This window comes from Platalea leucorodia (assembly GCF_965183815.1).
Source record: "Platalea leucorodia genome assembly, chromosome: W".
NCBI classification, from domain to species: Eukaryota; Metazoa; Chordata; class Aves; order Pelecaniformes; family Threskiornithidae; genus Platalea; species Platalea leucorodia.
Window position 1 is genome coordinate 41,435,586 of NC_138859.1, and position 21,612 is coordinate 41,457,197.

Genomic DNA, 21,612 nt, shown 5'->3' on the forward strand with positions numbered 1-21,612 from the left:
CCTGGGAAGGAAGAACCCCTTGCAAAGATACAGGCTGGGGACTGCCTGGCTGGGGAGCAGCTCTGCTGAAAAGGATATGGGAGCTCTTGATAGACAGCAAGCTGAACATGAGCCAGCAGTGTGCCCTGGCAGCAAAGGCTGCCAACAGCATCCTGGGCTGTATTAACAGTAGCATAGCCATTAGATCGAGGAAAGTGATGATCCCCCTTTACTTAGTACTCATTAGACCACATCTGGAATAATGTGTCCAGTTTTGGGCCCCGTACAATACAGGAAAAACATTGATCAACTGGAGCACGTCTAGTGGAGGGCCACTGAGATCATCAGGGGCTTGGAGCACGTGGTCTATGAGGAGAGGCTGAGTCAACTGGTCTTTTCCAGCCTGAAGAAGAGAAGGCTTTGGGGGGGACCTAACAGTAGCCTTCCAGTACCTACAAGGAGGCTATCAAGAAGGTGGAGCCAGGCTATTCACAGTGGTGCATGGTGGGAGGATGGGAGTCAACAGGCATAAGTGGAAACAAGAGACGCCCTGACTGGATAGAAGGAGAAACTTTTTCCACTATCAGGATGGTCAAGCATGGGATCAAGGTGCCCAGAGAGGTTGTGCAGTCCCCATCCTTGGAGGTTTTCAAGACCAGACTGGATAAAGTCCTGAACAACCTGGTCTAACCCCATAGCTGACCCTGCTTTGAGCAGGAGATTGGACTAGAGACCTCCTGAGGTCCCTTCCAATTGGAATTTTACTATGATCCTATATTAAGGAAAGTCAAGTCCTGTTGTGTTCTCTTCCTCTCTGGAATGCCTGTGAAATACTTAACTGGGTTCAGTAGTCGAGAAATATATTTCGTTATCTGCAGTTTGCAGCTGAGACAGCTGCTGCCTTTGCAGATGTAGGGAAAACACGTAAGATATTTGTTATCACAAGGAGCTAGTGGCCTTGGACAAAGGTCTGGCAACATGTTTAGTGCTAGTTTGCTCTGTATAAGGAAGGGACATAAAAACAGCACATGATGGAATAAAAGTGGGGAAGCCCCTATCAGCTTGAGCCTCAGTACAGACAGGACTACGCAGCATGCTGTACACCAGAAGAGTGTATGCCATCTGATGCCATCACCTTGGGGCTCCTGGTATCAGAAGGGATGTAAGACACCATCTAATTCAATTACTATCATCAGTTCCATATAGCTTCTGGTTTTGTGTCAATAAACATCATCTTTTGTTCACATCCTGGATGTGGTGTGTTGTTTCCTTGAATCCTCGTTGTCTGCCCAATAGCTAGACAGAACAGCAGATAACCTGAGGATAAAGCACAAGTGTTCCAGACAGTAGTACTAGGGCCAATAAAGGAGCTTCCATCAGCTGATCTATTGCTCATTTTTTACTAATACTTATCCCACTGTATACTACAACAGACTTAGACTTCACTATATCATAATTAGAGCCTACAAGAAAAAATAGCTAGTGTTGCATAACAGCTAGTTTGCCTGTGTCAGCAACTGCGGGTAGGCTCTATGAGAACTAGTTATACAAACTCATTTACTTGGGTTAGTCAAACTATTATTCTAAAATGCATTCCAAACCCTGTGTGCGATCAGAGGAATGCAGCAGAGGGCCAAGTAAACAATAGAAGATCTGGCTCAAGGAGTATACAAATAATAGACTCCTGTAAAAACATGTGAAGCAAACATTTATACTGATAGTTGAGGTACAGACTCTCCCTTGAAATAGCTCAGCTACAGAGTACATGTTTATGGACAGAGCTGCTATAGAAGCAGCAAGTTTGAAAAGTTTGGTAGAAATTTTGGATTGCAGAGGCTCCGACACCGGGCTTGTTCTGGGAATTGGACCTAAGATTCTAAAACAGGAGGCTTTTAAAGATCTTCCTATTTCTCAGTACTTAAGTTGATAATTTCAGAAATCATTCACTTAATAAAAAGAGCTTTAGTTTAGCAGTGTATGAAATACCTGCCAAAACCTGACTTACAAATGCTTGGCTCTTGACTGTGATCAAGCTTTTTGTTGAAAGCAGTCTCTCATCCCACCCACTGTACCTGAAGGTCCTCTTTTGTTCTCTTCATCTAATACTTTTCACCTCATTACAGATCTAGCTTTAAAAAATTAGTTTTAAAAATTTAGTTAATTTAAACTAAAGAAGTCTTAAAAACGAAAAAGAAAGTTTCTCAGTGACCATACAACCCAAAGTTCATATGTAAGCAATTGTTAGTTATGGGGGGGGGGGGGGGGGGAGGAGGAACAACACACAAGATTTTTTTATGAAAGCAAAATGTAACATTTAAATCCTCTTCGAAGAGGTAGAGAGCCACTGTTTTAATTGACGCCATCCAGATCTGCAGTACTGATGTCATACCAATTTATTGCTATTAATGATAAAACCAGGTTTAAGAGCTATACCAGCAATATAGCAAGAGTGTAATTGTGATCTCCAATATTCATAGAATAAGACATACCCATATCTAATACCAATAGCAGATTCCACCAGAAATCTATCACTTATTGTAAACATTGTATTTGTGCAATTTCTTTTTCATACTTTAACTCCCAAAATCATGAAAGGCAAATTTAGTAGCATAAAACACATCCAGTTTCACTTTTGGCAATGAGAACCCCATTCTTCATAGACAACCAAAAACCTAGCAGCACATTTTCAAACATTATTACAAGTATTTCTGGATTACCCTCCCTCCAAATCCCCCCCCTCAAAGCACCAAAAATAAAGTGCAGTACCCATAAAAATGTGTCAATAAAATGGCCACATTCTTTTCTTTGTTATAAAAAAAAAAGTACTTTGCCTCAGTCTTAACAGTGCTATACTGTGTCCATCATTTTGGGTTCTTCATCTTTTTGTAGCATTGAGTTTAAATTGCAGACACTTCTGTTTATGCAACCTTGTGGATCATTTGCATTCTACAACAAATGAAGAATTGAAAGCTTAATCTCAATACATACATACACTTACAGAGAACTAAGTCAAGCTCTTTATTTTGTCTGTCTTAAGATGAGATAAGTTTGTAATAAAATATAATTTCTTAAACCCCCCCCCCCCCCGACAGTATTATCATAATGTGAATGTCAAGAAGCTTCTTTAAATTTAGCTAGCATACTGTCACCTTATTGTGCATTTACTTAGGGTTCAGTTACCAGATCTTACCAAACAGGTACCTTGACCAAATTTATTTCTAAGTAAGTACTTTAAATTGTGTCTCCTTCCCCAACATCCAGCTTCTAAAAGCCCTTAAAATTTTCTCTTCAGCCCAAGATGTGATCATCACTAACACTGAAACCAAACACCCCAGTGTTCCAAGATAAAGATAAAAACAAGGGCAGAATATCATAACAGAGTGTAAATTTTCCTTAGACTTGACTACCTGTAGATTTCCATTAATGGGATTAGTCATTTTCAGTTGAAAACTCATTTCACCTCCTGTGATACAAAGTATATTTAATCTAGTACCTGAACAGGTTAATGATGCAATTTTCCATTTAGTACAATTATTCAAGGGCACTGAACTAATATATGCCTTTTGACACTATAAATTGTGAGAGCTCTGAGAAACAATCTCTCTTGAGTATTGATAATAGTGCACGTTAGAACCGACAGTGCTCCAAGTATAATGAGGCCTATTCCTAGATCTCAAAAAGTACATCTTCTCAAGAGTGTAGCAAAAATCTATTCCTAATAGAGTCGTTATATTCATGTCTGGAAATAAAAAGCCTACCTGTGACAAAGACTCCAGTCCTTCTACAATACCAGTATAGACACTGGGATTCTGTACTGATATAGCTTGAAAGCCTTGAGACTGTGAACAGATTCTCACTCTTGATTTGAATGCTTCAAGCTCAGTTTTAAAAGCTTCCAAATAGCCTTCTTCCTCTGCCTGTAAAGAGAAGAGTGAAATATTTTTCATCTCAGCCAGATTTACTTCTAGTTGTAAGCATACATACTGCTAAAAAGAAGTCCTGCAGTAACGCATATTATACTCATTGAAGGATAATGGTTCGGACAAGTCAATAACAATATTAGTACCAGTCAGCTTAAAATGAAGATTCAGGTATGCTGGGTTTTGTTTGTTTGTTTTAAAGAGAGACTTTAGCATTTGATGAGTATAGGAACTGAGTTATTCATTCATCTGAGAACATGTAAGAACAAAACAAACATAATTTTATCCCTTCCTTTATTCCATCTCAGAAACTAATATCCTTAAGAGAAAAGGTACTCATGGCAGCACTCAATTCAAAAGCAAAGCATGAATCAAAGTGGGTGTCAACTTAAGTCCTTAAGGCAGCATTAAGATCAGCATGACTTGATTCTTCAGTCTTGTATAACTTAATATAGAACCTGCATCAAACCGCAGCTTCAGTCTTCTCACATCTCTCTCCCCCTCTCCCTCTCTCAGCATTCCAGAGCTAACTATGAATGACTGAAGAGAAACAGACTCCAAATTGGGCCCTGCCATGAACTGCATAGAGAGGCATTATGATAAGCGAAATAGGACAGTCAGTCCTTAGACACATTCATGTTTGCCGCTGTAATTTAGGAGGTAGTTCACTGTTCCACACTCCTGTAGTTCCCATGCTACGTTCTGCTTTCCCTTTGGCCTAACAAGAATCCATGGAACTTCCATTCTCAAGATCAGAATTACACAAAGCATTCATCCTAGAATGAACTGCCAACAAAACAACACTTCCCCATAAGCTTGATTCAGTCAGTAACATATTTAACCTCCAACTGTCAGGAAGAAAGCTCCTTCAGAACACTGATCCCTTGCAAGGGTATCAAGAGTTTCTCTCAGTGTTATACAAGTTCTGACTTACTTTGGCTTTTTGGAAAAATAGACGAAAACAGCCTCTTGGATCCACATTACAACTTCTGGCCATTTCTATAATAAACTGCATCACAACTGCTTGGTGTGCTATTTGTTCCATCAGAGCTCTTTTCTGAAAAGAGAAATTACATAATTACAGAAAATATCTTTAAAAGTATAACTCTATCTAAAATTCAGCAACATCTTTGCATTTGATTCCTAAAGAGAAAAGAACTGATGCTGACAGAAGCAAAGGGACTGTTAATTAGCTGAGACTAGATCTAATGTAGTAATGTGTTTTGGAGGCTTCCTTCAATAGGATAACATGGACATGGAAAGACAGGGAGAAAAGTAATTAAATGGCTCATCAATTTGGACAGCTTTTCTGTAGTGTAAGTGGGAAACTGCATACTTTTAAGCAGTTTAAAGGTCTTCCTAGTACCTGTTCAGCTTCTAGATGAAAACACCATAAGATGAGATATTTAGCTGTTTCTTCACATACGAGATATGGGTGGTCAGACAAAAATCTTTGACTGTCATCCCATCTGCCCAGCATACCTGATTAAAAAAAAACCAAAACCATGAATTAACACATTCAATATGGAGAAGTGCTTTAATGCAGTGAAGACGTTATTCAAATTTACATACTACTACAATTTCCTTCACACTTCATTGTTACCTCAGAAGAACAGCATGCAAATAAAACTGAACTCAATTTTTTTGTTGTTTTTAAAACACCTCCCAATGCTGAAAGAGCATTACCAATAAGATATGCTCAGACTGTAAAGATACTGAAATATAGTTAGCTGCTACTGTTAAGATCTTTTTTTATTGTATCTCTGGCAGTGTTAAAAACAGGTTAACTGTAAATGGTTTTCACACACTGTAACAAAGTAGTATCTATTTGTTAAGAATTTGATAGTATAGTATAACTAAGATGATGGATGGAGATTTACATTCAGTGATTTTGACAGAAAAGATCTTTAAGTGCTTGCAAGTAAGACAATTAGAAATGAAAGCATAATCATAGTCTAAAATGAATATGCTTCTGACATGGTTTGCTAGGTTTTAGGAAATACAAAGCTATTTTTATAACCAAGTTCAAGCATTAAGGTCAAAACAGGAGAGCCAACTCAGTGGTTGAAAGTTAACTAGAAGACTGAACTGTAGTAAGTAGCATGAAGCTACCTTCATGGAAAGAGCTGCAGGTTGAAAGTCAGAACTCAAAATTCAAGCAGAGAGAACACCTTCCCCCCCCCCATCCTTCATATGAGTTAATTACCCTAATATACATATTAGTGAGATTTTACTGCTTGCCAGTACTAGATACAATGTTTTACCCTTCTATCACTCATATAAATATATCATCTTTAAAAATAAAAGATCGGTTCCATCTCTACATAGTCTTAACAGCTGTTTTGCAGATATTTACCTTTTATCATTCATCCCCCTCATGGATTAACAGACAGCAAAACCCCAGCTATTTATAGGAGGCAGGTACAGATAATCCCAGGCACTTTTACATGCAGGAATTGCATCTCCATTAATGTCCCTATCATTTCCCATGGAACAGCAGAAAAAGTTGCTAGAATTTTAATTTTCATGACTTGAAAACCTTTTTTAGTTCTATGTTGACTCAAGAAGTTCTCACTGATCATAGGAACCAACAGGCTTCTGCGATTTACTGTTTCCTTTACTTTGAAATGGTTATTTGTTACGATGCCACATCTCCTGTCCTGAGAAACAAGAATCTAGATACTCTCCTTGCCAGATGTTTCATTTGTTAACATCCATTTTGTACAAAAACAACAACAACAACAATAATAATAATAATGAAAAAAAGAAACAGACCTACACAAATTCTACAGGAGGTTAAACTGCAAAATGTTGGAAGCAACATACTTACCAAAGTATCTAATCTTTTGTTCATGCTTCTGTATAAATGATTTCGATATATCTTCATCTTCTACTTCTTTTCTTTTATATTGACTAATAAAACTCTAAAGAGGAGAAAAAACTATCATAGAATCTCCACATATACCTTTTTGAACTATGGGATTATTTTAATTCATTACTATTTAAAGGGCAATGTTCTAGTTTTAAGCATAGCCCAGCAAACACGTATGTATACACTTAATGTACCCAAGAAGGTTATTTACCAAAACACAGCTCGTCTAATTAATAATAGGGTGAAAAATGCCTTATCATATTCTTCTTCTGAGCAATAATCTATCTCAAAGTTCTACGCACTAGTAGGAACTTACTGATCTATAAACAAAGAGAAACATCTACGCCATCTAGCCCTGATGAAGCTAACTCAGTGGAATTATGAAAAACGATGCATTAACGGTTCAGATTCAAGTTAAGTGCTGAAAACAAAACTGGCATTTACTATGAAGACAGTTTGTGCTAAAATAATCTGTATTAAGAAATTCATGTTATTAGAGGCAAACTGTGCATGTTTCAAATGTGAGAATTTGGCATAACAAAGAAGAAAACTTCATGTGAAGAACTATTGCTCATCCTTGTTTTTAGCAACAGTTGCTATAAGGGACAAATATAAGTTCTGATTCCGAATTAAAGGAGAAGTGTCATACACATTCGTGATATCAATGCAACATGTCCCCTTTAATAGGGCAAAATAAGAAAGAAAAACATTCAACACATTACAATAAACACTATACTAGATATAGAAAACACGCAAGATGAGAAATAAATGGAATAAAAAAGGCTTATAATTGTTTTCATACACATTTATACATGTCATACCTTATTAAATACCTCCTTACTAAAAGAATCTGTATTCCATAGATTCTGTCTTTCCCTCTGTATTAGCGCTGCTTCTTTTCTTCTCCATTCTTCCTCTCTCTGTCTCAGTTCTGAAGCTTCAGTCTGTGCTTTGGCATATTCCTGATCCGTGGATTCCGAATTATGCAGTGCTAAACTACCAAGTTTCTGCTGGGCTTCTGCTAGATTCCATTTGGATTCTACAGAGCTCTTCACAAACTCTTTTTGTTTTTGACAGATTAATTCAATCCCTTGACCATAGGTCTGTGTGGAAAACAAAACATGCTGTTCATGGAAGGAAAACTGATAGAATTTATGAAGCATATAGAAACAGGCTTTGACTCCCAAATAGAACACTGAGATGGAAGGCATCTTAAAAGCAATATTATATTCACAACGGTGACTAAACATGATACTGTGCAGCTAGATGATTTTTAAAGGAAACTTCTACTTCAGGCTTTCTAAACTTAATTGAAAGATATTTACAGAATCATGGATCAAGTATTGCCACCAGTAATGCAATCTCCAGACTGCATATCATAAAATTCTTTTGTAGATGAAAGGATTTTCCTCACTCCCCTCTGGCTATCTTTATTCTGCAAAATTAACAATAGCCAAAAATAGCAGAATACTTCTAAGACATACTTCTGAGAAGAAAGCATCTGCTTTATGATGTCAAATCATAACAATAGAGTAACTATTACTACCTACCTTCCAGCATGGATTAATATTACTGTGGTGGGTTGACCTTGGCTGGCTGCCAGGTGCCCACCAAGCCACTTTCTCACTACCCCTCCTCAGCAGGACAGGGGAAGAAAATAAGATGAAAAAAAGCTCATGGGTCGAGATAAAGACAGGAAGATCGCTCACCAATTACTGTCATGGGCAAAACAGACTCGAATTGGGGAAGATTAATTTCATTTATTGCAAATTAAAAATATAGTAGGATGGTGAGAAACAACCATGGCACTGGTGAGGCCGCACCTCGAGTACTGTGTTCAGTTTTGGGCCCCTCACTACAAGAAGGACATTGAGGTGCTGGAGCATGTCCAAAGAAGGGCAATGAAGCTGGTGAAGGGTCTAGAGAACAAGTCTTATGAGGAGCAGCTGAGGGAACTACCTGAAAGGAGGTTGTAGCGAGGTGGGGGTCGGTCTCTTCTCCCAAGTAACAAGCGATAGGACGAGAGGAAATGGCCTCAAGTTGCACCAGGGGAGGTTTAGATTGGATATTAGGAAAATGTCTTCACTGAAAGCGTTGTCAAGCATTGGAACAGGCTGCCCAGGGAAATGGTTGAGTCCCCATCCCTGGAGGTATTTAAAAGATGGGTAGATGTGGTGCTTAGAGACATGGTTTAGTGGTGGACTTGGCAGTGCTAGGTTAACGGTTGGATTCGATGATCTTAAAGGTCTTTTCCAACCTAAACGATTCTATGATTCTAAAGACAAAACTGAAAACACATTCCCCTCCCCCTTCCCAAGCTCAACTTCACTCCATTGTTCCCAACTCTTCTGTCTCCTCCTCCCTGTCCTAAGCGGCACTGGGGGGATGGGGAATGGGGGTTGCGGTCAGTTTGTAACAGTTCCTCTCTGGCGCTCCTTCCTCCTCACACTTTTCCCCTGCTCCAGTGTGGGGTCCTTCTCATGGACTGCATTTCTTCAAGAACTGCTACAGTATGGTTCTGTTCCACGGGGTACAGTCCTTCAGGAAAAGACTGCTCAAACGTGGGTCCCCCACAAGCCGCAGCTCCTGCCAGGACCCTGCTCCAGCACGGGCTCTCCACCAGCTGCAACTTCCTTCAGGGCAATCCACCTGCTCCAGTGCAGTGTCCTCCATAGGCTGCAGCGTGGATATCTGCTCCAGCACGGTCCTCTCCACAAGCTGCAGGGAATACCTGCTCTGGCATGTGGTCTTCTCCATGGGTTGCTGGGGGATAGCCTGCTTCACCATGGTCTTCTCCACAGGCTGCAGGGGAATCTCTGCTCTGGCGCATGGAGCAACTCCCCCTCTTCTTTCTTCTCTGACCTTGATGTCTTCAGGGTTGTTTCTCTCACATTTTTTCCTCACTCCTCTCTCTTACAACTGCTACACAGTATTTTTTTGCCCTTTCTTAAATATGTTTTCACAGAGGTGCCACCAGCTTCGCTGATTTGCTCAGCTTTGGCCTGCAGTGGGTCCGTTTTGGAGCTGACTGGAACTGGCTCTGTCCGACATGAGGGCAGCCCCTGGTCTCTTCTCACAGAGGCCACTCCTGCAGCACCCCTGCTACCAAAACCTTGCTATGTAAACCCAGTACAATTACTGAATGCATGTCCTAGGGCCAGCAGGACCAGGGAGGTGATAGTGCCCCTGTACTCGGCACTGGTGAGGCCGCACCTCGAGTACCGTGTTCAGTTTTGGGCCCCTCACTACACGAAGGACATCGAGGTGCTGGACCGCGTCCAAAAAAGGGCAACGAAGCTGGTGAAGGGTCTAGAGAACAAGTCCTATGAGGACCGGCTGAGGGAACAGGGGTTGTTTAGCCTGGAGAAGAGGAGGCTGAGGGGAGACCTTATTGCTCTCTACAACTACCTGAAAGGAGATTGTAGCGAGGTGGGGGTCGGTCTCTTCTCCCAAGTACCAAGCAATAGGACGAGAGGAAACAGCCTCAAGCTGCGCCAGGGGAAGTTTAGCTTGGATATTAGGAAAAACTTCTTCACCGAAAGGGTAGTCAGGCGTTGGAACAGGCTGCCCAGGGAAGTGGTTGAGTCTCCATCCCTGGAGGTATTTAAAAGATGGGTAGACGTGGTGCTCGAGGACATGGTTTAGTGGTGGACTTGGCAGTGCTAGGTTAACGGTTGGACTCAATGATCTTAAGGGTCTTTTCCAACCTTAACAATTCTATGATTCTATTCTATGATCTTAGCCTGAACTATCTGTGAAAGTGGAATTTAAGCTATGAAATAGTTGAGGCACAACATAAGCATCCCTTTCCTTCTACCAAATATATTGAGAGGGTCACTAACAGGTAGGAGACAGAAGTGATTTCTTAAACCACAGTATTTATATTGCCTACAGATGTACACTAGAAACTCAGCAATTTAAGAATTTTTTTCTTTCTCTAAACCATCTACAGGCTACAAAGAGGACGCGGGCTCTCTCTTCACAAGGAGCCACATGGACAAGACAAGGGGCAATGGGTACAAGTTACACTGGGAGAGGTTTCATCTCGATATAAGAAAGAAGTTTTTTACAGTGAGAACAATCAATCACTGGAACAACCTCCCCAGGGACATGGTAGAATCCCCATCACTGGAGGTTTTCAAGATGCGATTGGACAGGGTGCTAGATAATATCTAGGCTCCCTTTCCCACAATAGGTTGGTGTATTGGGTTTGCGTGGCAAGGTTTTGGTAGTGAGGGGGGCTACAGGGGTGGCTTCTGTGAGAAGCTACTAGAAGCTTCCCCCATGTCCGACAGAGCCAATGCCAGCCGGCTCCAAGACAGACCCGCTGCTGGCCAAGGCCGAGCCAATCAGCGATGGTGGTAGTGCCTCTGTGATAACATATTTAAGAAGGGGGAAAAAAAAACCTGCACAACAGCAGCCAGAGAGAGGAGTGAGAATATGTGAGAGGAACAACTCTGCAGACACCAAGGTCAGTGAAGAAGAAGGAGGGGGAGGGGGTGCTCCAGGCGCCAGAGCAGAGAATCCCCTGCAGCCCCTGGTGAGGCAGGCTGTCCCCCTGCAGCCCATGGAGGTTAACGGTGGAGCAGATATCCACCTGCAGCCTGTGGAGGACCCCATGCCAGAGCAGGTGGATGCCCGAAGGACGCTGTGACCCCGTGACCCCGTGGGAAGCCCGCACTGGAGCAGGCTCCCGGCAGGACCCGTGGACTCGTGGAGAGAGAGGAGCCCACGCTGGAGCAGGTTTGCTGGCAGGATTTGTGACCGCGTGGGGGACCCACGCTGGAGCAGTCCGTTCCTGAAGGACTGCACCCCATGGAAAGAACCCATGCTGGAGCAGTTCGTGAAGAACTGCAGCCTGTGGGAAGGATTCATGATGGAGAAGTTCGTGGAGGACTGTCTCCCGTGGGAGGGCCCCCACGCTGGAGCAGGGGAAGAGTGTGAGGAGTCCTCCCCCTGAGGAGGAAGGAGTGGCAGAGACAACGTTTGATGAGCTGACCGCAACTCCCATTCCCCGTCCCCCTGTGCCGCTTGGGGGGGAGGAGGCAGAGAAATCGGGAGTAAAGTTAAGCCCGGGAAGAAGGGAGGGGTGGGGGGAAGGTGTTTAAAGATTTAGTTTTTATTTTCTCATTGCCTTACTCTGATTTGATTGGTAATAAATTAAACTAATTTCCCCAAGTCGAGTCTGTTTTGCCCATGACGGTAATTGCTGAGTGATCTCTCCCTGTCCTCATCTCGACCCATGAGCCTTTCGTTATATTTTCTCTCCCCTGTCCAGCTGAGGAGAGGGAGTGATAGAGCGGCTTTGGTGGGCACCTGGCATCTAGCCAGGGTCAACCCATCACAGTTGGACCACATGATCTTTCGAGGTCCCTTCCAACCTGGGCTGTTCTATGATTCTGTGATCTGTCCTGCCCTCCCACCAGAAGTGAGAAATAAAATGTAAGTGTGTATTAGCTTCTCAGACTTCCAGTGCAATATTCTGAAGTTAGTGATGGTAATCATCTTTGGTAGAGGGATAGGAAGGACACTGTAAGTTGTGAGAGCTTATCTGGAGGAAACTTCAGTACAGATTAATCAAAGCTTTCATGCCAACTTTGTTTCAGAATCACAGCAAATCTCTTTTTAAAGAACAATTGACTACTTGCAATTTGGAAAAAAAATTACAACTTCTTATAAACAATGCAGTCTTCCTAATGACCTACTTATGGTATTTATAGCTATATAGAAAGAGGGACAACTATAGGCAATGTTCAAATGAGCGCTGGATGGATACTCCCAAGACTGGGAAAAAAGGAAGCTTCTGACTCCTGGCAATGTGAGAAAGGCTCTTTCTCTGCCCACAGATTTGAATTTACAGAATACATACAGTACCCTAGTAAGAGGTGAGAAGGAACAAACTGTGTTAAGGAAGGCTTCAGAACAGCTGAGCCTGAATAAAATGACAGCACCAAGAGAAAACAGCAGGTGATAGTGGTTGGAGATTCCCTTCTGTAGGGGAGAGAAGGACCTACCTGTTGATCAGACATGCTGTCTCAGATTAGTTGCTTGATGGGGGATCAAATACAGGATGCTGCAGAGAAACTGCCGAGGCTTGTCCAGCCCTTGGACTATTACCTCTTGCTGCTCATCCATGTGGGCAGCAGTGATACTGCAAGGGATGACCTTGAATGTATCAAGAGTGTCTACAGAGCTCTGGGGACAAGGGCAAAAGGCATGGGGCTCATGTGGTGTTCTCCTTGATCCTTCCAGTGAGGGGGGGAAGGCATAGCTAGAAGTAGGTGCATCCAGCAGGTCAACATCTGTCTCCAGAGGTCCCTTCCAACCTACAGTATTCTTTGATGTATCATGGGGGAATTATGAGAGATCATGTTCTGGCTTTGGGAAAATGAAGTATACAAACACATAAAAAGAATTTAAGTCATATTATTTTCAGAAAAGAATCCCTTTTTTTTAATAAAAATGGGTACAGTCAGTATAAAAGTTTTCCTACTCCCATGTATTGGACATCTACAGAGCCACATTTTAGTAAAAACTGTAAAGGGGTCTGGCTCATAAGTGAGTTTGTCAAGATGAAAAAGTCTGGGGCTCTTGGCCCTTGCCTGCATCGCACTTGGAGGTGTGCTTGTAGCAAATGTAGACATATCTAGCTCCAGTTTAACTTGCTTGGCTATCAATAGTAGTGAAGCCATTGAATGGGAGCTACTTGTGGAAGTATATCCTCTGGTCCCAGGATTCCCTGTACATCTACTGGGGAAAGCCACTACTAGCACATTAAAACACCCAAGTTGATTTGAGACCAGTTCAACATTTTGTCACATGCTGTATTCATACATTTGACTATTGTACAAATATACCCAAAAACTTGCAGCTGTGACAAACGTACAGCGTTTCGCACAGTTGTAGCCAAGACAAACATAGTAAAGGGATAGAGAACTGTTTTCTTCTATATCATAAATTTGCATCTAATCTTAGAGTAGCAGCAGCAGAAAGTAATTCCTATCTATCAGCTGTTTGGAGAGGACTCTATCAAATTAGAGAGCAACCCTTGTCTGAGCCAATATTAATTTAATAACTCCACCTGGGCCATGGCTAGCTTCCTAACCAACAACTTCAGCCAAAAAGACCAAGAAATTACTAGAGAGAGAATTGTCTCACCTGACTCTACTGAACTTAACTGAGCCACACTGAGGGGACAGAGTTGTAAGGTTTGCATTCCAGTTCTGCAATACACAGAAGTTGCATGGTCTTTCACCAGTTCTAAATTAAATTAAAAATATTTAAACAGTACGTAGTGCTGGCAAAAGGTATAGGGGTAAGAAAAGGCTCTAGACACATTACTCTACATCTGCAGGTATAGCAATTATACTGAAAGGCTCTCCATACTGTTCAGGTTTGTGAGGTATTACCCTACCTATATGTCAGAATCTATTCTTCATGTTCATTATTCATTGGCCATTCTCCCTGTCCATTAGTCACACAGTATTCTTCCCATCCATAATTTGTCGATCACTCTCCATATCCATTCTTTCAGTGGTCATTCTCCCTGTCCATTAGTCATTGGCTATCCTCTGTGTTCATTTAGACCCTGGCTTTTGTAGCAAGTGACTGTCAGGCTCACAAGGTGGTGATTAGTGGTATAAAGTCCAACCATTGGTTGATTTCCAGTGACATCCCTCAGGGGTTGATACTGTATAACATTGTCGTGGTTTAACCCCGGTCGGCAACTAAGCACCACACAGCCGCTCGCTCACCCTCCCCCCTCCACAGTGGGATGTGGGAGAGAATCGGAAAAAAAAAAGTAAAACCCACGGGCTGAGATAAAGACAGTTTAATAGGACACCAGAGGAAGAGGAAATAATAATAATAATGATGATGATGATAAAAGAACATACAAAACAAGTGATGCACAATGCAATTGCTCACTACCCGCTGACCAATGCCCAGCCAGTCCCCGAGCAGCTGTCACTACCCCCCAGCCAACTCCAGAATTCATTTATACTGAGCATGATGCCATATGGTATGGAACAGCCCTTTGGCCAGTCTGGGTCAGCTGTCTTGCCTGTGTCCCCTCCCAGCTTCTTGTGCACCTGGCAGAGCATGGGAAGCTGAAAAGTCCTTGACTAGTATAAACACTACTTAGCAACAACTAAAACATCGTTGTGTTATCAACATAATTCTCATCCTAAATCCAAAACACAGCACTATGCCAGCTACTAGGAAGAAAATTAACTCTATCCCAGACAAACCCAGGACAAACATCTTTATTGAGAAGCTAGAGAATGGGATGGAGTGCACACAACAAGCTTGTGGATTATACCAAATTGGGGGGGGTGGTGGTCAATATGCTGAAGGGCCAGTCTACTATTTATAGGGACCTGGATAGGCTGAAGAAATGAGCTGAGAGGGACCCCATGAAGTTCAACTAGGGCAAACGCCAAGTCCTGCATCTGGAATAACCCCATGCAACAGTACATGCTGGAGGCCAACTGGCTATGAAGCAGCTTTGCAGAAAAGGACCTTGCGGTCCTGGTGGACAACAAGTTGAACATGAGGCAGCAGTATGCCCTTCCTTACAGCATGGAAGGCCAACTGCATCCTGGGCTGTATTAGCAAGAGTGTAGCCAGCAGCTCCAGGAAAGGGATCCTTCCCCTCTGTTCGGCAGTTATGAGACCGCACATGAAGTGCTGTGTCCACTTCTGGGTTCCCCAGTACTAGACAGACATGGACATACTGGAGCAGGTCCAGCAGAGGGCTACTAAGATGGTCATGGCCTGGAGCATGTGACATATGAGGAGAGGCTGAGAGAGCTGGGTTTGTTCAGCCTTCACAAGAGAAGACTCAAGGGGAATCTTATTGTTGTCAACAACTACTTAATAGGAAAATGTGGCGAAGATGGAGTCAGACTCTTCTCAGAGGTGCACAGGGACAGGATGAGAGGCAATGGACACGAGCTGCAACAAGGGCTATTCCAGTTAGTTTTTTTCCAGAAGGGTGGTCAAACCCTGGAACAGGGGCCCAGAGAAGTTGTGAAAACTCTATCTGTGGAGATATTCAGACCTCAACTGAACAAGGCCCTGAGCAACCTGCTTTGAGCAGGGGGTTGGACTTGAGACCTTCAAACATCCTTCAAACATTCTATGTCCCAGAGGACTGGAGGAAGGCGAATGTTACCCCTATCTACAAGAAGGGCTCAAGGGAGGATCCAGGTAATTATAGGACCATCAGTCTTTCTTCAATCCCCGGGAAAGTTATGGAACAGATCCTCCTGGGGGCCATCACGAGTCAAATGAAGCACGTGATTGGGAAAAGCCAACACAGCTTTCACCAAGGGCAGATCGTGCCTGACAAATCTGGTGGCCTTCTATGATAAAGTGACCTGCTCGGTTGACATGGGGTGAGCAGTCAACGTTGTCTACCTGGACTTCTCCAAGGCTTTTGATATGGTTCCCCACGGCCTCCTCCTGGAGAAACTGATGCGTTATGGCCTGGACAAGTGGTCTGTGCAGTGGGTGAGGAATTGGCTGGCGGGCCATACCCAAAGGGCGGTGGTAAATAGCTCTTTTTCAAACTGGCAACCCGTCACAAGTGGGGTCCCCCAGGGATCGATATTGGGCCCAACGCTATTCAATATCTTCCTAAGTGATCTGGATAACAGGATCAAGTGTAGCCTGACGAAGTTTGCAGATGACACCAAACTGAGTAGGGAAGTGGACACTCTGGAAGGGAGAGCCACCCTGCAGGAAGATCTGGATAGGCTGGAAGAGTGGGCTAACAAGAACCTTATGAAGTTTAACAAGGACAAGTGTAGGGTCTTGCACCTGGGAAAACATAATCCAGGAGTGCAGCTCAGACTGGGATCCACCTGGCTGGAGAGCAGCTCTGTGGACAGGGACCTGGGGGTCCTGGTGGACAGGAAGCTCAATATGAGTGAGCAGTGTGCTGCTGCAGCCAAAAAGGCCAATAGGATGCTGGGTTGCATCAAAAAGGGCATCACCAGCAGAGATAAAGAAGTCATTATCCCACTCTACTCGGCACTTGTCAGGCCACACCTGGAATACTGTGTACAGTTCTGGTCCCCATTATACAAAAACGATGTGGACAGGCTGGAGGGGGTCCAGAGAAGGGCCACCAAGATGATCAAGGGTCTGGGAAGCCTGCCATATGAGGATAGGCTGAGAGAGCTGGGTTTGTTCAGCCTTGAGAAAAGGAGGCTTAGAGGTGATCTCATCACCATGTACCAGTACTTAAAGGGGAGCTACAAAGAAGATGGAGACTCCCTTTTTACAAGGAGTCACATGGCGAGGACTAGGGGTAATGGGTACAAGTTACTCCCAGGGAGATTCCGATTGGACACGAGAGGAAAATTTTTCGCAATGAGAACAGTCAATCATTGGAATAATCTCCCCAGGGAAGTGGTTGACTCCGCTACGCTGAACATGTTTAAGACTCAGCTGGAGGTGGTGCTGGGTAATCTCGTCTAGATTGTGCTAGAAAGGTTGGACCAGATGATCCTTGAGGTCCCTTCCAACTTGGTATTCTATGATTCTATGATTCTATGATTGTCCTGCTCTGCTCTGCACTGGTGCGGCCTCTGTGTGCAGTTTTGGGCGCCACAGTACAAAAAGGATACGAAGCTACTGGAGAGTGTCCAGAGGAGAGCCACGAAGATGGTGAAGGGTTTAGAGGGGAAGCCGTATGAGGAGCGGCTGAAGTCACTTGGTCTGTTCAGCCTGGAGAAGAGGAGACTGAGGGGAGACCTCATCACGGTCTACAGCTTCCTCACAAGGGGAAGAGGAGGGCCAGGCACTGATCTCTTCTCCCTGGCGACCAATGATAGGACCCGAGGGACCGGCAGGAAGATATGCCAGGGGAGGTTTAGGTTGGACATTAGGAAAAGGTTCTTCACCCAGTGGGTGGTGGAGCACTGGAACAGGCTCCCCCGGGAGGTAGTCACGGCGCCAAGCCTGACAATATTCAAGAAGCATTTGGACAACGCCCTCAGACATATGGTGTGAATTTTGGGGTTGTCCTATGCAGGGACAGGAGTTGGACTCGATGATCCTTGTGGTTCCCTTCCAACTCAGGACATTCTATGATTCCCTTCCAACCTAGTTTGTTCTATGACTATAATTTAGTTATTTAGAGAAGATTTCTCATCTACAGAGAAATGCACTGTATCAGTGTTTATTTTTCAATCATGAGAATGTTTGAGTAACTCCTACACTCTAGCTCTTGCAAAATGCTCAACTGTTACTGTGGGTGTATTAGGTATAAATTGCAGGGTTTCGGTAGCAGTGGGTTGCAGGAGTGACCTATATGGGAGGAGGCCATGAACTGTCTTGTGCCAGTCACAGCCAGTTCCAGCCAGCTCTGAAACTGATGTAAACAACCCATTGCATGCCAAAACTTCAGCCAGAGAAGCACATGGCATCTCTGCTCAAGCATATTTAAGAGATGAGCAGCAGCTGCTGGAGGAAGAAAAATGGATGGGACACATGGAAAAAGACATTGCTGGGGACATGGCTGGAGATGCACCCTTGGAAGGAGGTGCTCCATGCCAGAGCAGGCACGTCCCCAAAGGGACTGCAGCCTGTGGAAGAACCCAGAGTAAGAAGCAAGGAACAGTAGAAAGAAACTATTACACAACAACCCCAACCTTCTGTGCCACCTGTCACCACATCGAAGGAATTGTTAGGGACTGAGGGTAACCTGACAAAAACAAGGGAAGCTGAGACTTGGAAGAAGGCAGGAAAGGTATTTGACTGAAGCTGAGTCTGGGGAAGGGAGAGGAATTGTTTCCCTAAGTGTTTAATGGTTTATGTTTTCTTCCTTCAATACTGAATCAGTAATTAAGTTTGTGTCAATTGGCTATAAATTTTATGAAGTAAAATTCCCTGAGTCAAGACTGTTTTGCCTATGAAAGTATTGGTGGCGAATACAGGCAACACTCAGACCTGGCACAGCCTGGGATTGGAATAATTGGAGTGACTTTGAAAGTTACAGTGTTTAAGCAGACCTATGGAAATGGGAGCATTGCTCCCCAGAGTGTGAGAACTCAGCAGTCCTTTACTCAGAGTGAAATTATAGAAATGCAGGACACCTACAGCTGCCACCCCAGAGAGATGCCCCTGCAATGGCTATGATGGTGTTGAGAAACCAGAGCTGCTGGGATACAGCCAATAGTTCAAGTGAGCAGAGCTCTGGGGAGTTTGGGGCCCATGCCACTCGCAAACACAGCCCTGTGCAAAGGAGGAGGGCTTTGAGATTGGTTGATGGAGGGATATGTTGAGCAATGGCCTGATCCTGCAAATGAAATAACCCCATGGAGGGCCTGGGAAGAAGGGAGCAATCCTTTGGGTTTTTGGAATAGGAAGAAGTGTGGTTTGCACAGGAGGGAACCAACTACAGCACTCTCTACTGACCCCAATGTTGTTGCATGTACTCAGATAGACCCAGTTGTCATTTCCTTGGCAACCCAAGTAATTTGCTGAAAGCAGCAGTAATTTGCTGCATGTAGTGTATGTAGAGTTTATAGTGTAGGTATATTAAGATTGTGATGATGTTGAAAGTAGAGTTTATAATGGATGTATGTTCAAACAGTTCTTAAATATGTGTTTCACAGAGGTAAAGGGTGGAATGTATTGGGCATAAAGTAAAGGGTTTTGGTAGCAAGGGGCTGCAGGGGTGACCTGTGCAGGAAGAGGCCATGTACTGCTATGTGCCAGTCATAGTCAGTTCCAGCTAGCTCTGAAAATGATGTAAACAATCCATTGCATGCCAAAACTTGGCGCATCTGGTGCCTCTGCTCAAACATATTTAAGAGTGGCAGCTGCTAGTGGAAGGAGAAATGGAAGGAGACAATGTAGGTACCAGCTGGAGATGCAATCTTGAAAGGAATTACTCCACACCAGAGCAGCTATGCCCCAAAGGGACTGTGTCCTGTGGTTAAGCCATGCCTAAGTAGGCACACTCTCAAAGGGCCTGCAACCCATGGAGGAACCCACGCTAGAGCAGAGGAAAACAAGTAAGAAGCAGAGAGTGGTGAAAGAAAATGAGTAAGCAGCAAGGAGCTGCAGAAAGAAACCATTATGCAGATGACCCCAACCTCCCTTGTGCCACCTGTCACCAGATCATAACCCAGCAAAAACAAGGGAAGTTGAGACTAGGAAGCAGGGACGTGTTTGATTGAAGTTGAACCTGGGGAAGGGGGGAGAAAAGGTGTTTCCCTGTTTGTTTAATTGTGGGGTTTTTTTTCCCCTCAATACCTGAATCAGTAATTGACTTTGTATCAGTTGGCAATAAATTAAATGAAATAAAATTCCCCAAGTTGAGACTGTTTTGCCTGTGACAGTGGGCTGGTGACAAATTCCAATATTACCTATAGCATTACTACACAAGTCCTTTCTGACACATCCAAGGATAGTTAAACAGATCCAGGATAATGTATGCCTGTTTACACTCCCACCCCCAATGCACCAGACTCAGTGATTATTCAAGAAAAAAAAAAAGTTTAATCACTTAGACTCACATCTTTGCACCTCTTCAGTAGTTTCATTTTATATTTTACACCACACAGTGCAAAGAAAGTACACGTATATGAGCCCAAAACAGATCCGTCTCTCTGTAAATTGATTCTGTAAACTGATAGTCAAAAGCCCTTCCCGGAGTACTTGAAGAGCTGAAACCAGGCACGAGCCCTGCAGGTGCAGGCACTGGCAACGTAGAATGCCCCAGCGGTCGGAGTCACCCGTGCTTCCACCTAAGGTTCGGTCGAGCAACGGAAACCCACGCCACTGGCACGTGCGGCCGAATCACCACCCCCCCCCCCCCCCCCCCCGCCGGAGGAAGGAAGGAGCACACGGAGCCCTGTACAAACTCAGCAGAACAAGAAAACGGCACGACAAGCGGTACGGGGAGAGATGTACCTGCGTTTCCGACAGGCGCTGGATAGATGTGAGAGTCAATTCCCGTTCCTCATCCTCCTCAACCGAACCAAGACCCTGAAAGGAGGAAGACCACAACGCCATCCTCACCACAAACTAAACAATACCGACTTAACCTCCCCAACCCTAAACCGGATATTCCTGTTGCTTGAGGTCGTTACAAGCTTCCCCGGAAATGACACTACACACTACCTCCAACGGCAGACATAAGGCTTATTTCCCCTCCCTCGCCCTGCACCTTACCCCGCCACTGGTCCAGGTCACGTGGGTAGAGCCGGCCCTGCCTCTTCCGAGCTAGGGGAGTCTCAATTCAGCGTGACATGGGAGGTTGGGGTGTGCATGGTCTGTTTATCACTGAGCCTGTTTTGTTGGATCAGTGACTCTGAAAAGTTTTTTAGGGAAATAGCCTTGCTGAAGTTGTCACTGGGTGGAACGTGATCGGTTGTGATCTGTTTGCAAGCGGCCAAGAGAAAGCCTTCAGTGTAGAAGTCCCAGGAGCAGCTCAGTCTGCTCCACTTAGTCCTCTGCCTTCTGAGCTGGTTGCTGTATGTGTATCTCAGATCTGCTTCACAGTCAAGAGGTGATCGTTGCATCAGTGTGGGAAATGGTTCTTTATGCTGAATCAGTTTTGTAACATATGCAGGTCAATGTTTAGCTTTTGCTAAAAAGGAGATGTTTCTGTGTTTTCTTTTTCAGAGTTCCATGGAATTTTTCTGTAAAGATGGAGGGCCAGTTAGCAGTCTTTGCTCCCTCCTCATCTTCATCTAGAGGCTACTCCAGGAATTAATCAAATGTGTATACATGTACAAGTCTGCTCTAGTGTTGTAACGTGCTTGCAGGTTCTTTGAAGGTATATGCATGTACCCAAAGGATTGCCTGTGCAGACAGCACTGC

General features: G+C 43.9%; 1 protein-coding gene across 1 annotated transcript; it reads right to left on the minus strand.

Moving 5' to 3' along the window:
- Positions 1-2,826: 2,826 nt before the first annotated feature.
- LOC309601982 (hsp90 co-chaperone Cdc37-like 1) lies at positions 2,827-20,802 on the minus strand (the record flags this gene model as incomplete). Its single annotated transcript, XM_082335243.1, has 7 exons — positions 2,827-2,925; positions 3,738-3,896; positions 4,834-4,956; positions 5,266-5,381; positions 6,730-6,823; positions 7,593-7,874; positions 20,701-20,802. 7 exons carry the CDS (start codon positions 20,800-20,802, stop codon positions 2,827-2,829), a joined length of 975 nt encoding a protein of 324 aa, XP_082191369.1.
- Between the last annotated feature and the right edge of the window lie 810 nt (positions 20,803-21,612).